General features: G+C 43.0%; 1 protein-coding gene across 5 annotated transcripts in view; it reads left to right on the forward strand.

Moving 5' to 3' along the window:
- Positions 1 to 17,750, forward strand: part of MOBP (myelin-associated oligodendrocyte basic protein) — a 65,850-nt gene that overhangs the window by 35,756 nt on the left and 12,344 nt on the right. For 2 of the 5 annotated variants that reach the window (XM_008579561.1, XM_008579560.1), the window contains exons 3-5: positions 912 to 1,121; positions 1,420 to 1,665; positions 9,592 to 9,814. In XM_008579561.1, the coding sequence (XP_008577783.1) occupies positions 916 to 1,121; positions 1,420 to 1,665; positions 9,592 to 9,631 (492 nt within the window). In that variant the 5' untranslated portion in view covers positions 912 to 915 and the 3' untranslated portion in view covers positions 9,632 to 9,814. Of the gene's footprint in view, positions 1 to 911; positions 1,122 to 1,419; positions 1,676 to 9,591; positions 9,815 to 17,750 lie in introns of those variants that run through there. The other 3 variants (XM_008579563.1, XM_008579562.1, XM_008579564.1) reach the window with 3 other exon arrangements.

Genomic DNA, 17,750 nt, shown 5'->3' on the forward strand with positions numbered 1-17,750 from the left:
ATGTCTGTGTCTCCAAACTTGACCTTGAGTTTGTTGAGCGCAGGGACATTCTCAGTGTTAAATATGTATCCATGACTGGTGCATATTTGTTGACTCTTGTCGATGAAGAGTCATTTAAGTCCCCTGTGTGCTTTAGTGTTTTGAAGTGTTAGGTAGGACTATTTCTGCATCCCTGCAATTCCTAGAATTTCCTAGAACATTCTTAGAAGAGACATTTTCAGCCCCAAGCAGCCTCCTTGGTGCTCCTTCTTAGACCCCATTTTCTCCAAACATAATTATGCTCTGCTGTCCAGAACCATGGATATTTGCCTGTTTTTGAACCTCATATAAAATGAATCATACAGCTTGTATTCTTTTGTGTCTGAATTCTTTTGTTCGACTTTATGTTTGTGAGATTCAAATATGTTGATGGGCGTATCATTACTTTGTTCTTTCTTGTTGTTGTGTAGCATTTTATTGTATGAGTAGTGATTATGGTTTTAATAATAAACTGTCCTTTGCTTTTTAGAGAAAAGGGTTCCTAAATTTAGAATATTATTTTGCCAAGGATATGTTTGGTTTTGTAATATTTTTCCTTTCTTATATGGGTCTCTAAAACATAAAGAAAGTCTGTATTCCTCTTTCTCTTAAAAAACACTATTAAAAAATATACAAATAAAATTAATAAACTCGTATTGAAACAATTGATTATACATATTTGTGGGGTACACTGGATAAGGAGAATGTGGCATATATATATACAATGGAACAATGAACTCTTAATTTAGTTATTTTCCATAGAGTTGGGCAGGAAATCGATCTTCCAGATTTTTGTTCTGCAGGACATCCCTGAATGTTAATTTGGACTACAGCCCCCTTGCCTGACCTGCTGTTTTCTGTCTCCCGCCTCTCCCTGCATCAATGACTTCCAGTGAGATGAGTCAGAAGGCGGTTAAGGAGGGCCCCAGACTCTCCAAGAACCAGAAATTTTCCGAGCACTTCAGCATACACTGCTGCCCGCCGTTCACTTTCCTCAACTCCAAGCGTGAGATTGTGGATCGGAAATACAGCATCTGTAAGAGTGGCTGCTTCTACCAGAAGAAAGAGGAGGACTGGATCTGCTGTGCCTGCCAGAAGACCAGGTGAGTGGTCGCGCTGCGCACTCAGCACCCGGCAAAGCACTGGCCTGTGGTCTCTCAGCTCCAAGCCTACGCTTCCTGCTCTGCTGTGTGATGCTGGGGCTGGGCTCTGCAAACCACTCTTCCCCAATCCCCTGACAGTCGGCCCCTGTTAGACTCCGACACTGGCAGGCACTAGAGGGAGACTGGAAGGTGGGAGGGGGAGCAGGGCCTTCCTCCCTGTTTCCAGCTCCTGCCAGCATCCCTTAAGCAGCAGAGGAGAGCCCTGGCTCCAGCCTCCAGCTTCTTTTGGCCCTCTCAGAACCAGCCGCCGTGCAACGTCCCCTCAGAGGCCCAAGCAACAGCCAGCTGCGCCCCCCGCGGTGGTCAGAGCACCAGCCAAGCCACGGTCCCCTCCGAGGTCTGAGCGTCCGCCACGCCCCCGCCCAGAGGTCCGACCACCGCCAGCCAAGCAGCGCCCCCCTCAGAAGGCCAAGCAGCAGCCGCGCAGCAGCCCCCTCAGAGGGCCGGGCGCCAGCCGTGGGGGGTCCCCCGTCAAAGCTTCTAGGTTCTGGTAACACCGTCTTTTCCCTTTTGTTTCCCCAGCCCTAAGGTTAGTAGCTGCTTCCTGTGTTCACTGATATCGAGCTGTCTCAGTGGGTTTCTTTCAGCATTACCGAACCGGTGTAATCAACTCCCTGCGTTAAATCCCCTCTGTCTGAAATACCCAGTGTGGCTTCTGTTTTCCTCCTAGACACTACTGGTGCATACTTCAGATGGCTGTGTCCATTGCTTCCTTTGTCTAATAGGACTGGAAGTCGTTAATTTATCAATTCAGATCATTGACCACAGCAACAGATGGAATAAATGAGTACCTTGATTTCTGTGCCCCAGAGAGAGGAGAAAGGGTGACTCTGATGGGATATCTGTGTGTGTGTGAAAGGAGAGGTTCAGCCATTTTTTTACATCCATCCTCCCAACACACTTCATCTGTGGTTAATCTTAGTGGCAGTATCATTTGTTCATTCACTCATTTAGTCATTCAGCAAACATTGCATATCTATGAAGTTCTATATGCTGTGTTGGGGGAAAGGAATACAGCAGTGAACAAGACATGTACTATTTGGTCACAGTGTAGGGTGTAAATGCTCAAATATTGTCATAATCAGCTTTCGGCTCTGCCACACAAGTTTGGGGCTTCACAGAGGAGATTAGGCTAAAATGAGTGAAGGGTAAAAGGAGGTGACCCATGAAGAGGAAGGACAGTCAGTGAAGCACATGTTCATCTGCTCTTAGTTAGGCCAGCTTTTTAAAAAAATATATTTTATTTTTTACAGCAAAATTGAGAGGAAGATACAAAAATTTCTCCTATACCCCCTGCTTTCACACATGGTTGGCCAACTTTATAGTCCTTTTAATATTTGGATATGAATCTGTTTTATAAGTAAGTAGGGCTGTTAATTGTATTTGAGATTTTCATATCTATTCTGATACTCAGCACCTGTGTATTAGTCCATTTCTATTGCTTATAACAAAGTACACAGAATTGGGTAATTTACAAGAAAATGAAATTTATTACTTACAGTTTCTGAGCCTGCGAAGTCCAAAGTCCAGGGAACACATCTGGTGAGAGCCTTGGTGGTGATGACAGTAATTGCAGGTATCATATTGCAAAAGTGGCAGAGCAGAGGGAACAGAGACTTCTCATGTGTTCTCCTTATAAAGCCCCCAGAACCGTGCCCTTGACCACCATTATTAATCCATTCACTAGGGCACGGGCCTACAATCTAATCACCTCTTCAAGGCCCCACCTTTCAACTAGCATAATAATATATAATAAGAGATATAATAAGCTTCAGTGAGGTTGGGGGGGCATCCAGTCTACAGCAACCTGTATACCATATTACTGTGTGTAGATATCACGTGATGTTTGCTGATTTAGTAGAAGGAGGAATCAACTGGGAAGCATGGTAAAGGTGCCCCTAGAGAATCTGATTCATTGGTCACTGGTGAGGCTTGGGGATCTGCATTTTCAGCATGCACCCCATTCCTCAAGGAGTAGGGGCAGAGATGGCACACAGACACACTTTGAGCAACACTGACCTAAACTATCCATAAATAAGTGATCCAGGTTATCTGTGATGTGTAGTAAAGAAATATGAAAGGGAGGGCCGGCCCCGTGGCTCACTCGGGAGAGTGCGGCTCTGGTAGCACTGAGGCCACGGGTTTGAATCCTATAGAGGGATGGCCAGTGCGCTCACCGGCTGGGCGTGGTGCAGACCACACTGTGCCGAGGGTTGTGATCCCCTTACCGGTCAAAAAAAAAGAAACATGAAAGGTGCCAAATTAATGGTACCAAAAGAGAAAGCGTTAAAAAGATGCAAAATCAGGTGAGTTTAATTTGTGAAGAAAGTAACAGGCTACCAATCACTAAAACTTTAACAGGAAGTTATAGCTTACTTATTAACTTAGTCCCTCCGAGGGGCCATAGTAAAAGGGGCCTAGGACAGGTAAGTTTTCGTATATGGAGTCAGGTTAATAACAAAAAATTTGTTCAAACTTTAACAGGAAGTTATAGCTTACTTATTAACTTAGTCCCTCCGAGGGGCCATAGTAAAGGGGCCTAGGACAGGTAAGTTTTCGTATATGGAGTCAGGTTAATAACAAAAAATTTGTTTTTAAGCAGTTACTAAATCACATTTGAAGAAAGGGTTAAAAAGGTTTTCTGAAGCCAACTTGCTGTCTAAAATGGTGCCACTCCTGGGATATTGTCTTTAGAGGTTAAAAAATTTTGACAAAGACCTTTTGGTCTTTAATAGCTCCCTTGGATATGTCTTCTCAAAAACCAGAGAATTAAACTTAGAAACTAATTGGTATGATTCCAGCATCCTGACTGAACATGGTAGCATTTTCATATTTAATGGGAGGAAGCCCTGGCATCTTCCTCCTAGTTTATTCTGTTCTCTTAACTCTTTAAAAGTTTAGGATTTCACAAGGTTGTTCTTGCTTTTGGGGTTAGCAGCCTCTGGGCTGAGTCTCAGTGCTCTGCTTTGGAGATCTGGGGATCCTTTGAAAACCACCATGGCTGTGAGTGGCTAATTTGAGTCGTCCTCTCCTAGCATGTCTTGTGTGTACCCAATTGAGCCTTGTATATCAGAAGCATGGAAGACAATTCATTTCTGCATGTATTTATCAAACCTCTTCCTCAAGACCGTGTGCACTGGACTGCACCAAGCTCTGGGAGTCAAGGGAAATGAAGTGGGCCCCTGGTCAAGCTGCTCAGATGGTGTTTGTGAGTGGCCCGTCCCTCAGTGATGCTGCTCTTCCCTCCAGAGGCAGACCTGAGCTTGGCAGCCTCTGCCCTCCACCCATGTCCAGTGGCTCTACCTGCCTGCTCCCTCTCCTTCAGCCACTCATTTATTCCCTTGTCTCTCTTTAGCAGATGATAAAATCAAAGCCTAGAAAAATAACTGTTAGAGGAAAAGGTGTTAAGTGGCTTCAGGTTCTCCACAGGATTTGTTCTCTAAAAGACAGAAAACATTCTAGTCTGAAGCAAGCCCCAGTTTGGGGGTTTGTTGACAATCTACTGTCCTGGGCTTGGCATGACAGCATATTGCTTCTAAAGCTTAGGACACGCACCACCAGCTGAATAACTACATGCCAGTTATATCAGTAATAGAGTGGAAACCACTCTACTTTCCTTTTGTAACAATAGAAGAAAAGATTCATGTTTGCACATTGTTTTGAGTTTGTTTGGGGTTTTCAGAACTTCCAAAGAATAGTGCAATCATAAACGTTTTATAGATGTCATAATTTACAGACTAGAGTTTATTTCAGAAGAGCGCTGACCCATGAGCAATAACCACCAGGGGCTCGAGAATGTCCCCTGACATTACCAGCTCTCAGGGCCAGCTGCTGAGGCCCCAGCTGTTAGGTAGAGACAGCCTCCCCGCTTTGCAGGCATGCAGACCTAAACCTTTTCTGGACACTTTGTATGACTCGACTTGTTTTCCGTTAGTCCTTCCTGGTGTCAAAGAGGTAGACTCTGCATTTTCTCCTTCTCTTTAGCCTTTGAACATATTTGGCTCTCTCATATTGACTGTGAGTCATTTCTGGCCCTGTCCTAGCTTTTTTTCTCCATTCTCAGATAAATTTTATTTTATTTGTTTTATTTTTTATACTCTTAATTTATTTAAAATAAAAATTATAGCACTGTCTTATGGGGGCTATAATATTTGTAGTTGTCATAATATGTCAGGCAAATTTTAAAAAGAATAGTGACTAGGCTGCTACGCAGTACTGAGGGCTGGCTGAGCTCTGCTCAAAAAAGCTGCATATGAACCATTTGTTGATAAGGAGCTGATTCTCCAGTGAGGGAAACAGACTGTCACCTCTGAAATCACCAGTGGATCATCCAACACTACATCCACGTCCTGCTTCTCTTCCAGCTTGCTTTGCCAAATACCCTCACAGCAACTGTTCTTAAACTTTACCAGGTACCTGCAGTGCTCCAACTCCTGTTTTTCCTTCTCCAACCACTGGACTCCCTGTTCACTTTCCTCCCTCTCCAAATTAAAATCCATGACCCAGCATTTTAATCTCTCTCTCAAATACACAAAAATCTCCTGCCCCTTGAATATCTGTCTTACACACCTGGGAAAACCCCAACCTTGGATGAACCAAACCACTGTTTCGAGGCAGCCAAGCAGCAGGGGAGAAAAGCACACAGCAGGGCAGTAGTAGCTGGGTATAGGTAGAATTGTGCTCATCATCTCACTAAGCACCTTTTTTCTTTAGGCAGTTATAGTTCAGTTACATGCATTCAGACAAAGGAAGAAGCCATGTACCTGAAAAGTGTCATATGTGTATGTGTAGTTTACACACACACAGACATGTATCTCATGTATATCAGGTTTATTGAGGTATGATTTGCATATGGTGAAGTTTAATCCCTTTTGCATACAGTTCTATGCACATAATCATGTAATCACTGTACAAGTAAATTACAGAATAGTTTTATCACCCCCAAAATTCCTTTACACTTCCCCTTTGTAGTCAACTCTGCAGCCCCTAGCAACCACTGATCTATTTTCTATTCCTGTAGTTTTGCGTTTTCAAGAATGTCATATACATGGAATCATCCTTTTGAGTCTGGCTTCTTTCACTTAGCGTAATGCTTTTGAGATTGAACCACACTGTTGCACGAGTCAGCAGTGCTTTCTTTTTTGTAGCGGAGTAGTATTCCATCATATGTATACACCTACCACAATTTGTTACTCACCAATTGAAGGACATTTAAGTTGTTTTTAGTTTTGGTGATTACGAATAAAGCTGTCACAACATTCATGTGAACATAAGTTTTCCTTTTTCTAGAGTAAATAACTAAGACTGGTATTGCTGGGACATATGGCAGGTATACGTGCATGTTTAAACTTATAAAAAACTCCTAAATTATTTTTCAAACAGGTTGTACCGTTTTGTATTCCCACCGGCAAGGTGGGATTCTTGTCCGCACTTTGTATTGCCAGCTTTTAAAATTTTATTCATTCTCATAGATGTGTAGTGGTATCTGTAGTATTAATTTTGCATTTTCTTAATGATGAATGAAGTTGAGCACCTTTTAATGAGCTTACAGATCATCCACCAGACACTTATTTGGAGAAGTGTCTGCTCAAATCTTTTTTATATTGAGTTGTTTTCTTATTATTGTGTTTTGAGAGGTTTAAAAATATTCTGGATACAAGTTCTTCATCAAAAAGATGTTTTGCGGGCCGGCCCAGTGGCGCACTGGATAGTGCGCCGCTTGGGAAGCGCAGCGGCGCTCCCGACCGAGGGTTCGGATCCCACATACGGACCGGTTCCCGCTCACTGGCTGAGCGAGGCGCGGGAGCAACACCGAGGGTTGCGATCCCGTTGCCGGTCCCCGGTCCGGTACGGGGGCAACACTGAGGGTTGCGATCCGTTGCCGGACACGGAAAAAGACAAAAGACAAAAAAAAAAAAAAAAAAGATGTTTTGCAAATATTTTCCCCAGGTTTGTATCTTGCCTCTTCATTTTCTTAACAATGTTGCATGAAGAACCAAAGTTTTAAATTTTAACAAAGTCAAATTTATCAAAATTTTTCTATGGGTCATAGTTTTTGTGTTATATGTAATAGATCTTTTCCTAACACAAGGTCACAAAGATTTTCTCCCATGTTTTCTTCTAGAAAATTTAAATTTTTGTCTTTACATTTGCACCATTATCCACTTTTTTTGATAAATGGTGTGAGGTATGGATTGAAGTTCAATTTTTTTTGTATATGGTTATCCAATCGTTCCAGCACCATTCATTTAAAAGATTCTCTGCTGAATTACCTTGCAATTTTGTCAAAAATCAATCAGTCGGTCATATATGTGTGGGTTTATTTCTAGACTTTTTATACTGTTCCATTAATTTATGTATCTTTCCTTTCACCCAAACCACACTTTATTACTGTAGCTTAATAGTGAGTATTGAAATCAGCTAGTGTGAATTTCCCAACATTGTTTTTCATTTTTGAAATTGTTTTGATTATACTATTTCCTTTACTTTTGCATATAAGTTTTCAGTGTGTCAAGTTCTACAATATGGGGGTACTTCAAAAAGTTCACAGAAAAATAGAATTAAAAGACAATATGAACGGGCTGGCCAGTTAGCTCACTTGGAAGAGTGTGGTGCTGATTACACCGAGGTCAACTGTTCGGATCCCTGTACCAGCCAGCCACCAAAAAAGTAAATAAATAAATAAAAAGTAATGCGAATCTTTCTATGAACTTTCTGAGAGCCTTTACACTTATTGCTGAGCAGGTGCTGCCCTCTTCCTGGGCTCCCATGGTACTTCCATTGCTATGTTTCAGACACCTTCACTCACTCCCTTGCTGGAATGTGCATGAGTTGGGCTTGGCTGATGTTATTGACTGAATAAGGTGAAAATACACCTCGCCGTCAGTCTGCCACAGTGGGAACAGCCAGGACCCTGGCATCACGTTTGAGCCAGAGCTCTGCTGCCTGTGGATTCCCTTTGCCCAAGTTCCTTATTCTCTCAAAGCAATATTTTTCCCATCTGTAAAATGAGGATATTGTCTGCTTCATTAGTAGCATTAAGTGTTTAGTTCATCGTATTGTTCTAGGTAAGTGGATATGATTAGAACTGCTGTTTAATGGGTACATTGTGTCATTTATTCCTAACTACTAGCAGATTCTCTCCAACTTACTTCCCTCCACTAGTTGACTTGAGTTCAGGGGTTGTTGCTGCATAATTCGGCCATGCCCACTGCCATCACTGTGGCTGCCATTGCCAGTGAGTAAAGTGCCAGTGAGACACTTAGATGCTCATATTATCTAAGATGCCACCATGGCTGATTGCATGGGGTGATGCCTGGGATCTGTGGGCTTCCATGCTAGTCTCAGAATCTAGGTTTTATATTCAGCAGGATCTATGGAGAGTTCTAATACTTACAGGCTGCCCCATGTCTGGAGATCACAGAGGCAATTCAGAAAATGTAAAGATTCCCTCTCCAAATTTCAAGGGATGTATTCCAACCCTCTGGGCTATGATTCACACTATAAGTTTCAATAAAATATTTCTTTATTTTTCCTGTCGTCAATCTAGTTTGAAGGGCATCAGCATTTTTATCTTGATACATAATTTGATACAAATGCTATCATTAATACCCGAATATGAATTTTATTTCTAATTTTTTCTACCCCTCAAATTACAAGAAAAGCTGTGATTCCTATAAGTTTGGTCTCTAGAATAAAAGTATACCACAGTCCTAAAGCATATATCTTGTGTGTGTTGTTCTCTAAAACTTTGATAATGCTCTGAAACTATTCAATGTGGCCTTATTTCAAAGGCAGTCACGTAGAGTTCTGCTGTCTAAATAAACTGAAGTTGATATCATACAACACTTCATTTGGATAAGTTTGTAAGCAGTGCTTATCTGGGGCCACATATTTATAGTGTCTTTATTGGATACTGTTTATCTCTTTTGTGAACACAGTCTGTTCCCCATCAAAATAGGAACATGTCAATGTGGTCACAATATTATAATGTGAGTACATACACTCTGTAAATGCATGTACATTTGCGTCTTTACTTCTATGAGTAGTAAAACTTTTTTTTCCCAAGAATGGAATGGGTTGTGCTTTGATATCCTTTGTGCTTTTCTATATTTCAAAATTATCTACAATGATTACCCAGAAAAGCAATAATTATTATACGTAAAAATAGGAGAATTTTAATAGAATATCTTTCCTAAACTTAGGCCAGGGAAAAAAATAATCATATTAATTTTGGCCAGAGACTATTAGAATTGAGAAATTAAAGAGAAGGATTCTAAGGCTGGATTTCCCAGAATAAAAATAACTTCAAAGATAGTCTCCAAATTCATAATTATATTAACTGAGCGCAAGAGGAGAGTGTACATCACTTACCAACGTCGTGGATTTTTTTTTTCTCTTTGTAAACCAGATTGAAAAGGAGGATCAAACCAGCTGCAAAGAAGAAGTGACCCAGGAGGAGTTTCAAGTGAATGGAAGGCCTCAGCTCCTGGGCTCACTGCTTCACAACCCACCTGTCCTGAGACAAGTTATCCAGTTTTGAATATGATGCAGGGGCAGACACCTGCTGATGTGGCAACTGCCGATGCCCACAGTCCCCATGGCAGGAGGGTCCTGGGGCAGCCTGCCTGGAGGTGAGAAGGGGCATCTCTGTGTGTTATGCTCCAGTTGGTGCATCCCAGCAGCACTGCTGGTCTCCAGAGCTCAGTGCACGGCTCTGTTAGTTTCACCTGCAGTCTTTTCTTCCCCAGGATATGCAGAGGTTCCTAAGGTTTTTGAGTCAGGATGGCTCGAGTGCCAGCTGACGCGTTGTCCTCTATATCTTTATTCTCTTCTGACCCTGGCATCCTGTCGCTGAGGCTGACTTTAGATCCTTGACCTTCTTTGTAATGAATTCTCCATCTGGGTTCCTCTCTTATCCTGTGCTGTTTGGTTTTCATTGGCCTTCTTAATTAGTTCCCTGTACCAGCTCATAGACCGAGCCACAACTGGCTCAGGGGAAGTTCCAAGTTATTTTCTGAGTAACACTTTAGGCTGCCATATAATACAGACATGTAAAGAAATCCCCAGACAGCGTATGAGTTGTCTAAATCACATGTCAGATGTAGTCCGTCTGCTGTGTCAGAAGCAGAGAGAAAAGGCACGAGGAAGTAGCCCCTCCCGCTCCTCAGGCCCCTGCCACCCCTCACAGGGGCTTTGTGAACATCTCCTGTTTCAGCCTGCGTGAGAGCAACCCTTTAAGGCACTGCCTTTGAGCCTTGTCCAGCCCAATTGTATGGTCCCGACTCCAGAACTGATGGCTTTCAAAGTGTGTAACCTCGGGCAAGTTTTCTGTCTTCAACCAGGATGTCCTGCCCCAGTCCCTTGTTCTGAAGGATCCTATTCCTCCCCCTCTCCAGACACAGGCCAATGGGCCCAGGGCACCTTCACAAGACCAGAAGACTCATCAGATCACAACCCCCCACATTCCTGGGGAGGGCTGCGCCTTGGTCCCTCAGTTCTTTCCCTGGCTGGCTCCTCCATGTTTCCATCTGATGGTGTAGTGGAATTAGGAAAACTGCGAGAGGAGCTTGGCCTTGGGGAAGAGGAGGCTTAAGTGGGGCAGGGGTGAGTTAGGGGAGGTGAAGCCGTCCAAGACTTCCCTCTCTTGCAGGAGGCCATTCCATGGAGTGAGGGAGTCTGAGCCCAGTTATAACGGAGCAGGGTTGGGGGTTGACTTCCCATCTCTCCTCTCTATTTTGCTCTCACTATCCTGTAGCTCCAAACTCTGGGGAAGAACTTCAATCTTGAGTATGGGCTCTTAATCAGGGTCATAGAAACTAACCCCCAGCCCCACTCCACCTGGTTCCACCACGTCCTCTACACAAACACACATGCTCAGGGAGGGAGTTTGCCCCCTGGGTCAAGTGGAGGATCCTCAGATCATCCTGTGCTCTTGCAGAGTGGGGTGTGTGTATGTGTGTGCTGGGGAACTTAGCTTTGGAAGAATATCTTTGGGCTCTCATTGTCTCTCTCAGGCACCCATACTGGACAGCCCCTCCAAGTCCCATGTCAGCTCGTGACATGTTAGTCCCCTGAGGACCCTAACCACTGAAGCAGATCACTGATGGCACTCTAACATACCCCTCTAGGGCGTGGCCTTGACTTAGGGTTCCACTGCATACTCAGCAGTAGCCTGTGGGAGCCCCTCTTGGGCTGCTTTCCCTACTCAGCCCAGAGTTGGGGAGTTGGAGGAGAGGGGTTGAATTAGATTCATCTCTATTCAGACTGTAGCTGGGTCCACTTAGAAATCATCCTGGCTTGTTTTAAGCCCAAACTTGGCTGATTTGTTTATTGACTCCAGAAGTTGGCATTGAAGAGTGAAAGATGCAGGCAATAGCTCCTTCCCCCAACTGCTCCCCCCCCCCCCCCCCCCCCCCCCCCCCCCCCCCCCCCCCCCCCCCCCCCCCCCCCCCCCCCCCCCCCCCCCCCCCCCCCCCCCCCCCCCCCCCCCCAACACTTTTCTTATTTAGGAGGCCACTGAAGAAGAGGTGGAGACCATGCCCATAACAGTGAAAGGCTCATTGTTCTTCCGGGCTTGGTCCACTCTGCCCGTGATTCAGAAGCCCTTTCCCTACCCAGCAAGACTGCACTTTTGTGCCATCTCTCTGTTCTCTTCTTTTGTACGTGTAAATAATCTGTTGTCATATACACTTGGTGCTCGTGCCCTTCTTGGGGCTCTGCTCTTGATGTCTGCGATGTTCTGGCCCAGGATCTTTGCATAGGTGCTGTCAGCTCAAACATCACTCAGAGATGCTTCCTGTGAAAATTCAGTGCCGTTTCCACAGTTACTCTCTATTCCATCACTCTAAGTTTCGTTTGTCTTTGTAGCACTTATTATCCTCTGGAATTATCTCATTCATTTACTTACTTGTTTAATGTTTGGCTCATCTTTCCCCCTAATGTAAACTCTGATGGCCAGCACCTGTTTACTGCTACATCCTCAGTTGCCGGCACTAGTAGGAACTCAATAAATACTTGTTGACTGAATGGATGTTTGTTTGTTTTTTTTTTATAAGAATACTTTTTCAAAAGTTTAGATTCTTTTGAAAAGTCAAAGGTGTCTATTGTATTTAGCAACAGGGAACTGTTGGTGACCTTGTAGGGCATTCTCTGTGTGGAGCAAATGGGAGGTGAGGAACAGGAATTCACGAATGGAGATGCAACTCCCTCAACTTAGCTTGACCCTGAAGGGAAGCAGAGGAAAAGGTCAATGGCTGGAGCGTGCCGTTGACTCAGGAGACACTTGAGCATGTTGAAATGCTGCTAAGAAGGAGGCAGCAGAGTGGGTGTATGAAGAAGGAAGAGGAGATAATTGATGGAACTAAGAACTGAGGAGGTGGGAAGGGGGAACCGAGGGGTCCAGGTGAGGTGATCAGGCATGGAGCAGCGGTGCCTTTTCATTGGAAGGGAGGGAAAGAGGAAAGGAGAGTGCAGATTCCGGTGCATTTGCAGGGTCAGTGGCAGGAGCTTGAGGCAGTTCTTGCCTGTGGCTTTGATTTTCTCTGTAAAGTAGGAGACGAGGTGGCCTGTTCAAAAGGAATGTGGTGGTGTTGGGGATTAGAGGTATGAAGACAGAGGAGAGGATTATAAAGAAATCACTTCTTCCCACATCTTTGAAATCTTTTATCATCTTTTCTCCACATAAATTCATATTTTCTTTTTATTGATTGATTTAAAATTCAGGACAACATTTTGCCACTACATTCTTGCCTACCACTTTATATTTAGATCCAAATCCTAGTTCTAAACTTGAGTCTCACATGGTTTCAGATGGAAGATCAAAAGAGTTGAGAAAGAAAGGCAGAGACTAATCTTCCCAAGGAATAAAAATTCATGAGGAAATTTTGACTATGGGAAGGTGCAAAAATTCTACAACATTACAGAGAGAGGGGGCTGTATTCTGAGACAGTAATTTGCTACATGTCCATCTGGGTTGCTGTTCTAACACAGGGGAATGTGAAACTCAGGGCTGGAAGGGTACTGAGAGGGCTTCCTGCCTGACTCCATGGCACATGAGTCAGCCTCATTAATAACATGATTAAGAGGTACTTCCTGTCTCTGTTTAAGTAGAATGAAGTGTGCATATGGACAAAGGTGATCTAGTTGACTCACAAACAGGGTGTACAGTTATCATTTGGAGAGATTTTGTATACTCACTCTTATTTGTAATACAGGTGCACACTTGCAATAATGATGGTTAAGTGTAGTGATAAAAATAATTTCTTTTTATTGAGCACCAACTACACATCCACTTCACACCACAGGGGTTTTTGTGTTTGTAGACATGAGAGGTTAGTTTATGGTCCCCGTGGCCACTGAAATCATTACCATCATGCTGCAACCTAGAAGTTTCTAATTGAGCTTGGTGGAGCCTGGGGTACTTAGAGATGTCACCTTATGAGAAGAAAGGGAGATGGAGCCAACAGGACTCCAGGCCACACCTCCACATCAACCAAGGTAGCTTTTAGGGTCTATGTTGACTTCTAATTTGATATAGATAAAGGATTCAACCGGAGTAAGAGTCTGACAATCTATACTTTCACGACTGAAAGCAAGTACTGATACAGTCCTTGTGTTAGTGATTTTCTAAATGGTTTACTGAATCAAAGAGTGTACTATTTGGCATTACATCATAGGCTTGGGGTTAATTGACTGATATTTCAGTGACTACTTATTTCTTCTTAGGCAAGAATTCACCTGTTACCAAGTTGAGTTTTTTGATGTTTGACAAAAGGCTAGGTTTACCCAAAGTATGGATGAGCAAGAGCATATATTAGCAAACAGTCCTGATAATTATTCCTATGCTTTTACTTTTAAAGAAATTTATGTGAAAGTATTATATTCAACAAGGCCCTACAAGTCTACTTTTGTTGCATAAACAACATTAATAATACATAAAATTGGCTTGAGGAGAGTGGAGAAAATGGGAGGCTACAGCTTGAGTGGCGGCCTTACTTCATAGCAAATCAAATGTCTCAGATTTGAATCATTTAGTTCAAAAAGACCTCTTACTAATAAAACTAATTTCTCAAAAGGTGTTAAATCTAATTACCAAAGTAACATTCATATTGGATTTTGAACTGTCTCTAGTCCATTCATAACCTGTGGTTGGAAGGCTGTGGGGCCCACTAGTGGTCACTGGAGAGGCTGCTGGACTCCTCTCTAGAACCCAAAAGCTAAAAGGATTTTGTAAAGAAAAAAATAGATAAATCCAAGTAATTGTGGTCCAGAAAAAAGGGGCTGTCTTGTGACAAGAGGGTCTAAATTTTTAAAAGTTCCTTCCTTCAGCAGGGATGTCTGTCCTTTAGTTAGGAGATATAGAATCACCAGGAAGAAAGGGTGGGGAAGAGTATCTGGGTCCATGCTTCAGGAGGTGGCTGATGGTGGTGCAAGTCTTTTCTGCAAGTGAGTTAATGATGGATATTCCTAAAAAAGACGGAAAGTTATTTATATCAGCTTTAACCAAACCTGCCTCAATACAGAGAGAGATTTTCGGGCCATTCTGTATTCATGAAGCCACATTAGGGTCAATATTAGAGGCAGATATTTTATGACATACTGAAAACACTCCCTTGGCCCAGATAGTGGCTGATGCACAGCCCCCTGCTGACCTCCAGGCAGATCTATTTGATTAATGATGAAATGAAGATATCCTACTGTGTCTACCAAAAAGGAGGGTTGCGTAGTCTGTTACTCAGAGGGTGTAGGACTCAATAAACATTCTTGCAGCTTTTTATTAATTAAAGCATGTTTTCATGCAGATCAGAAGGTAAAGTTTTTCCATATGTCCCTCTCTTCCCAGTGGCAGTCCATTTACAACTAATTCACTCCTAAGCAGGCCTCTTTTACAACAAGAACAAGCTGAATGGCACAGTGGGAAACAGCTGTCACAGGCAGTGTCCCGTGGGAACCAGCCTGGCTTCCAGGGCCTCTCGTTGATGGGGGTTATTTAGGAGATCTTCCTGGATTTGGTGTTGTTTCTCTGGTCTCAGCAGCACACCAGTCTTTGGGTTTGCTGCCTGTAATTTCTGTCTCAGGAAGGCAGTATTTCTTTTCTCTCCGGGAAGAAATCTCAATGCATCAAGAAGAAAAAAGCCTGGTGTCCTGGGCTGTTTTTTTTCTCGTGGTGATCCAACAAATTTTTACATAATCTGTTTTCACTCTACTTCACCATCCCCTTCTCCTGCAGCTGAAAGCTTCTCTTCTTTTTCTTCTGGCTTACAAGCTTTCTGAGTCAGATTCTTTAGCAGAGTCTGTTTTCTGCTGATGGAGATCATTAAGGATCTCTACTGCCAGCTGCAAGATTTTGCATTTATTTTCAACTAGAGCTTTGGCTGCAAGCAGTAAAAAAATCATTTTCCAAGTTTTAATTTTTTTCTTCCAGCTAATGCTTTGCTGACTCCTAGTTATTTGGCTTAGAATATAAATGGTATCTGTTTTCTTCAACTCTTGTTAATGCGGATTTTGGTATCATCTGATGTTCCTGACTTTTCATCTTCTTACTGTGGTAATCTGCTAGCTAAGTCTTTATTTTAAAAATCATCTTGTCCATTTCTTTCCCTATGATTTTTCTCCTCTGATTCAAAGATCAAGATCATGCTGTTTCAGCTGCACAGAACATTTATCAAGAACTTTGACTTCATTACTTTCCTAAGCCACAGCTTCTTTCTGAGACCTGAGATCTTATCTGATTTTCTCAGTAGGCAGGGAGCAAGGGCAGGAGCAGCTGGGGACAGAAAGAGACCACAGCTTTCTGTCCACTCCAGGCTTCCCTGTTTCCCCTCCAACCAAGCTCTACTGCCACTCATTTCTCTTCTTCCAGCTCCAAACTTCCATCTCTTTCCCTATTCATCATCCCAACAAACACATCTCTGACTGCAATATCTATTTTTCTACAACTTAAATTTACAGAAGATCTTGGTTTATAGATTTCTAGCAGAGCTACTAACAACATATTTACATTGCTCTGGACATTATACCCTTGGCACTGTATTCTCTCTACAGACCTTGCCCCTGGTTGCTAACTGAGATTCTGCCCAAACCAGCACCACTCTAACTTGTGTAGTTTCTCACCATCAAGCAACCAGCAGTGACCCCTAATAGGGATGCTGACCCGCAGCCAGGTGCATTCTGGCTCCAGGTCTTTCCATCCCTAAATGGCCTGTGCCATGGTCCCATCAAGCCTTGCAGGTTACACTAGGATAGTTACATCACTGCTGAATCTACCTCCTTAACTTGCTTTCACCTACAGTTTTAATTTAGTAATACTTGCATTGTCTTAAGTCTTTGGAGGTTCTCAGCCAATACTTGGACCCAGCTTCTCATATGGTACCTTTCCTCTTCTCATCTAAGTTTCTTTTTGATGAGCTGTTGGAATCCTAATATGAGAATCTCTGGAATTCAAAGAAAGAGGTGGGAGCATTTGGCACCAAATGTGCTTGTGTGTGTGTGTGTGTGTGTATGAGAGAGAGAGAGAGGGAGAGAGAGAGAGAGAGAGAGGAGAGAGGGAGAGAGAGAGAGAGAGACTTCTTGTGGCTTTTTTCCTCTGGGAGAGGTAGATTCCTTCTCTTCCGTTCCATGTCTCCCCTTGCTCCAAATCATGCTGACATGAGGTTATGGCTCCTGGTATGGTAAACCTCGTGAGGGTCCTTACTCATACGGAGGAGGTTTGGCTGGCAGTTCACTCCAATTCCTTCTCCCTTCTGACTTGTGAAATTCAAGTATCTGTGAAAATGAAAAATATGTTAGTGTACATATGTCACCCAACAAAGCTTTATAAAGCTATTTTTTTAAAGGCAGCTCCATTTTCTGAATATTTTAAAACTTCATTGAGCTAGAACTGATTTTGAACAATGTTATATAATTACATCTTCATACAGGAATGCAGTAGCCAGCTTGTTTAGCTCAGAACATTACTTGCACATGGGAAAAATCAGTCTTGTGTGTTTGTTTTTTCTAAATATAGAATTCATTTTTGTCTTAAAATCTTAGTACCCCGTTTAAAATTTTTTAGGGGACTAACCACCTTTGCTCTCCACCATGTTTTTTAGAAGCCCACCTTTCACAGAACCCTGGAGCACTAAGCACTTTTATAGTTAAATAACTAAAAGATAAACATAAAAGTGTCCATCCTCAAGTTCATGGGCAAGTCTACCCATTGCCAGTGTCACTGACCAATAGGGTCAATATTTGCTGATTGAACAAATAATGAAAATACATTGAAGATAAAAACCATTTAGGGATTTATCGTGTGTAAGTAAAGACAGAAATGAAATGAAAATTCCACCTGTCAGGCAGAGGATCCAAACCATAACTTTAGATGCACAATCTCATGTAACTATTCCAGACAATGGCAGAGCACACCTAACGTGTGCTACCATTTCCTCCACTTATGCTACTATCTCCTCTACACACACAGCGCTCAACACCACGACTCATAAGGTGCACTGAGCACACCCTGTGTTTGCAAGTGCTCACTTTAATTGGCTGATGGTCTTGTGGTTGTTGGGGGGGGGGGGGGGGGGGGGG

This window comes from Galeopterus variegatus, unplaced genomic scaffold (assembly GCF_000696425.1).
Source record: "Galeopterus variegatus unplaced genomic scaffold, G_variegatus-3.0.2 Scaffold1912, whole genome shotgun sequence".
Taxonomy (NCBI): Eukaryota; Metazoa; Chordata; class Mammalia; order Dermoptera; family Cynocephalidae; genus Galeopterus; species Galeopterus variegatus.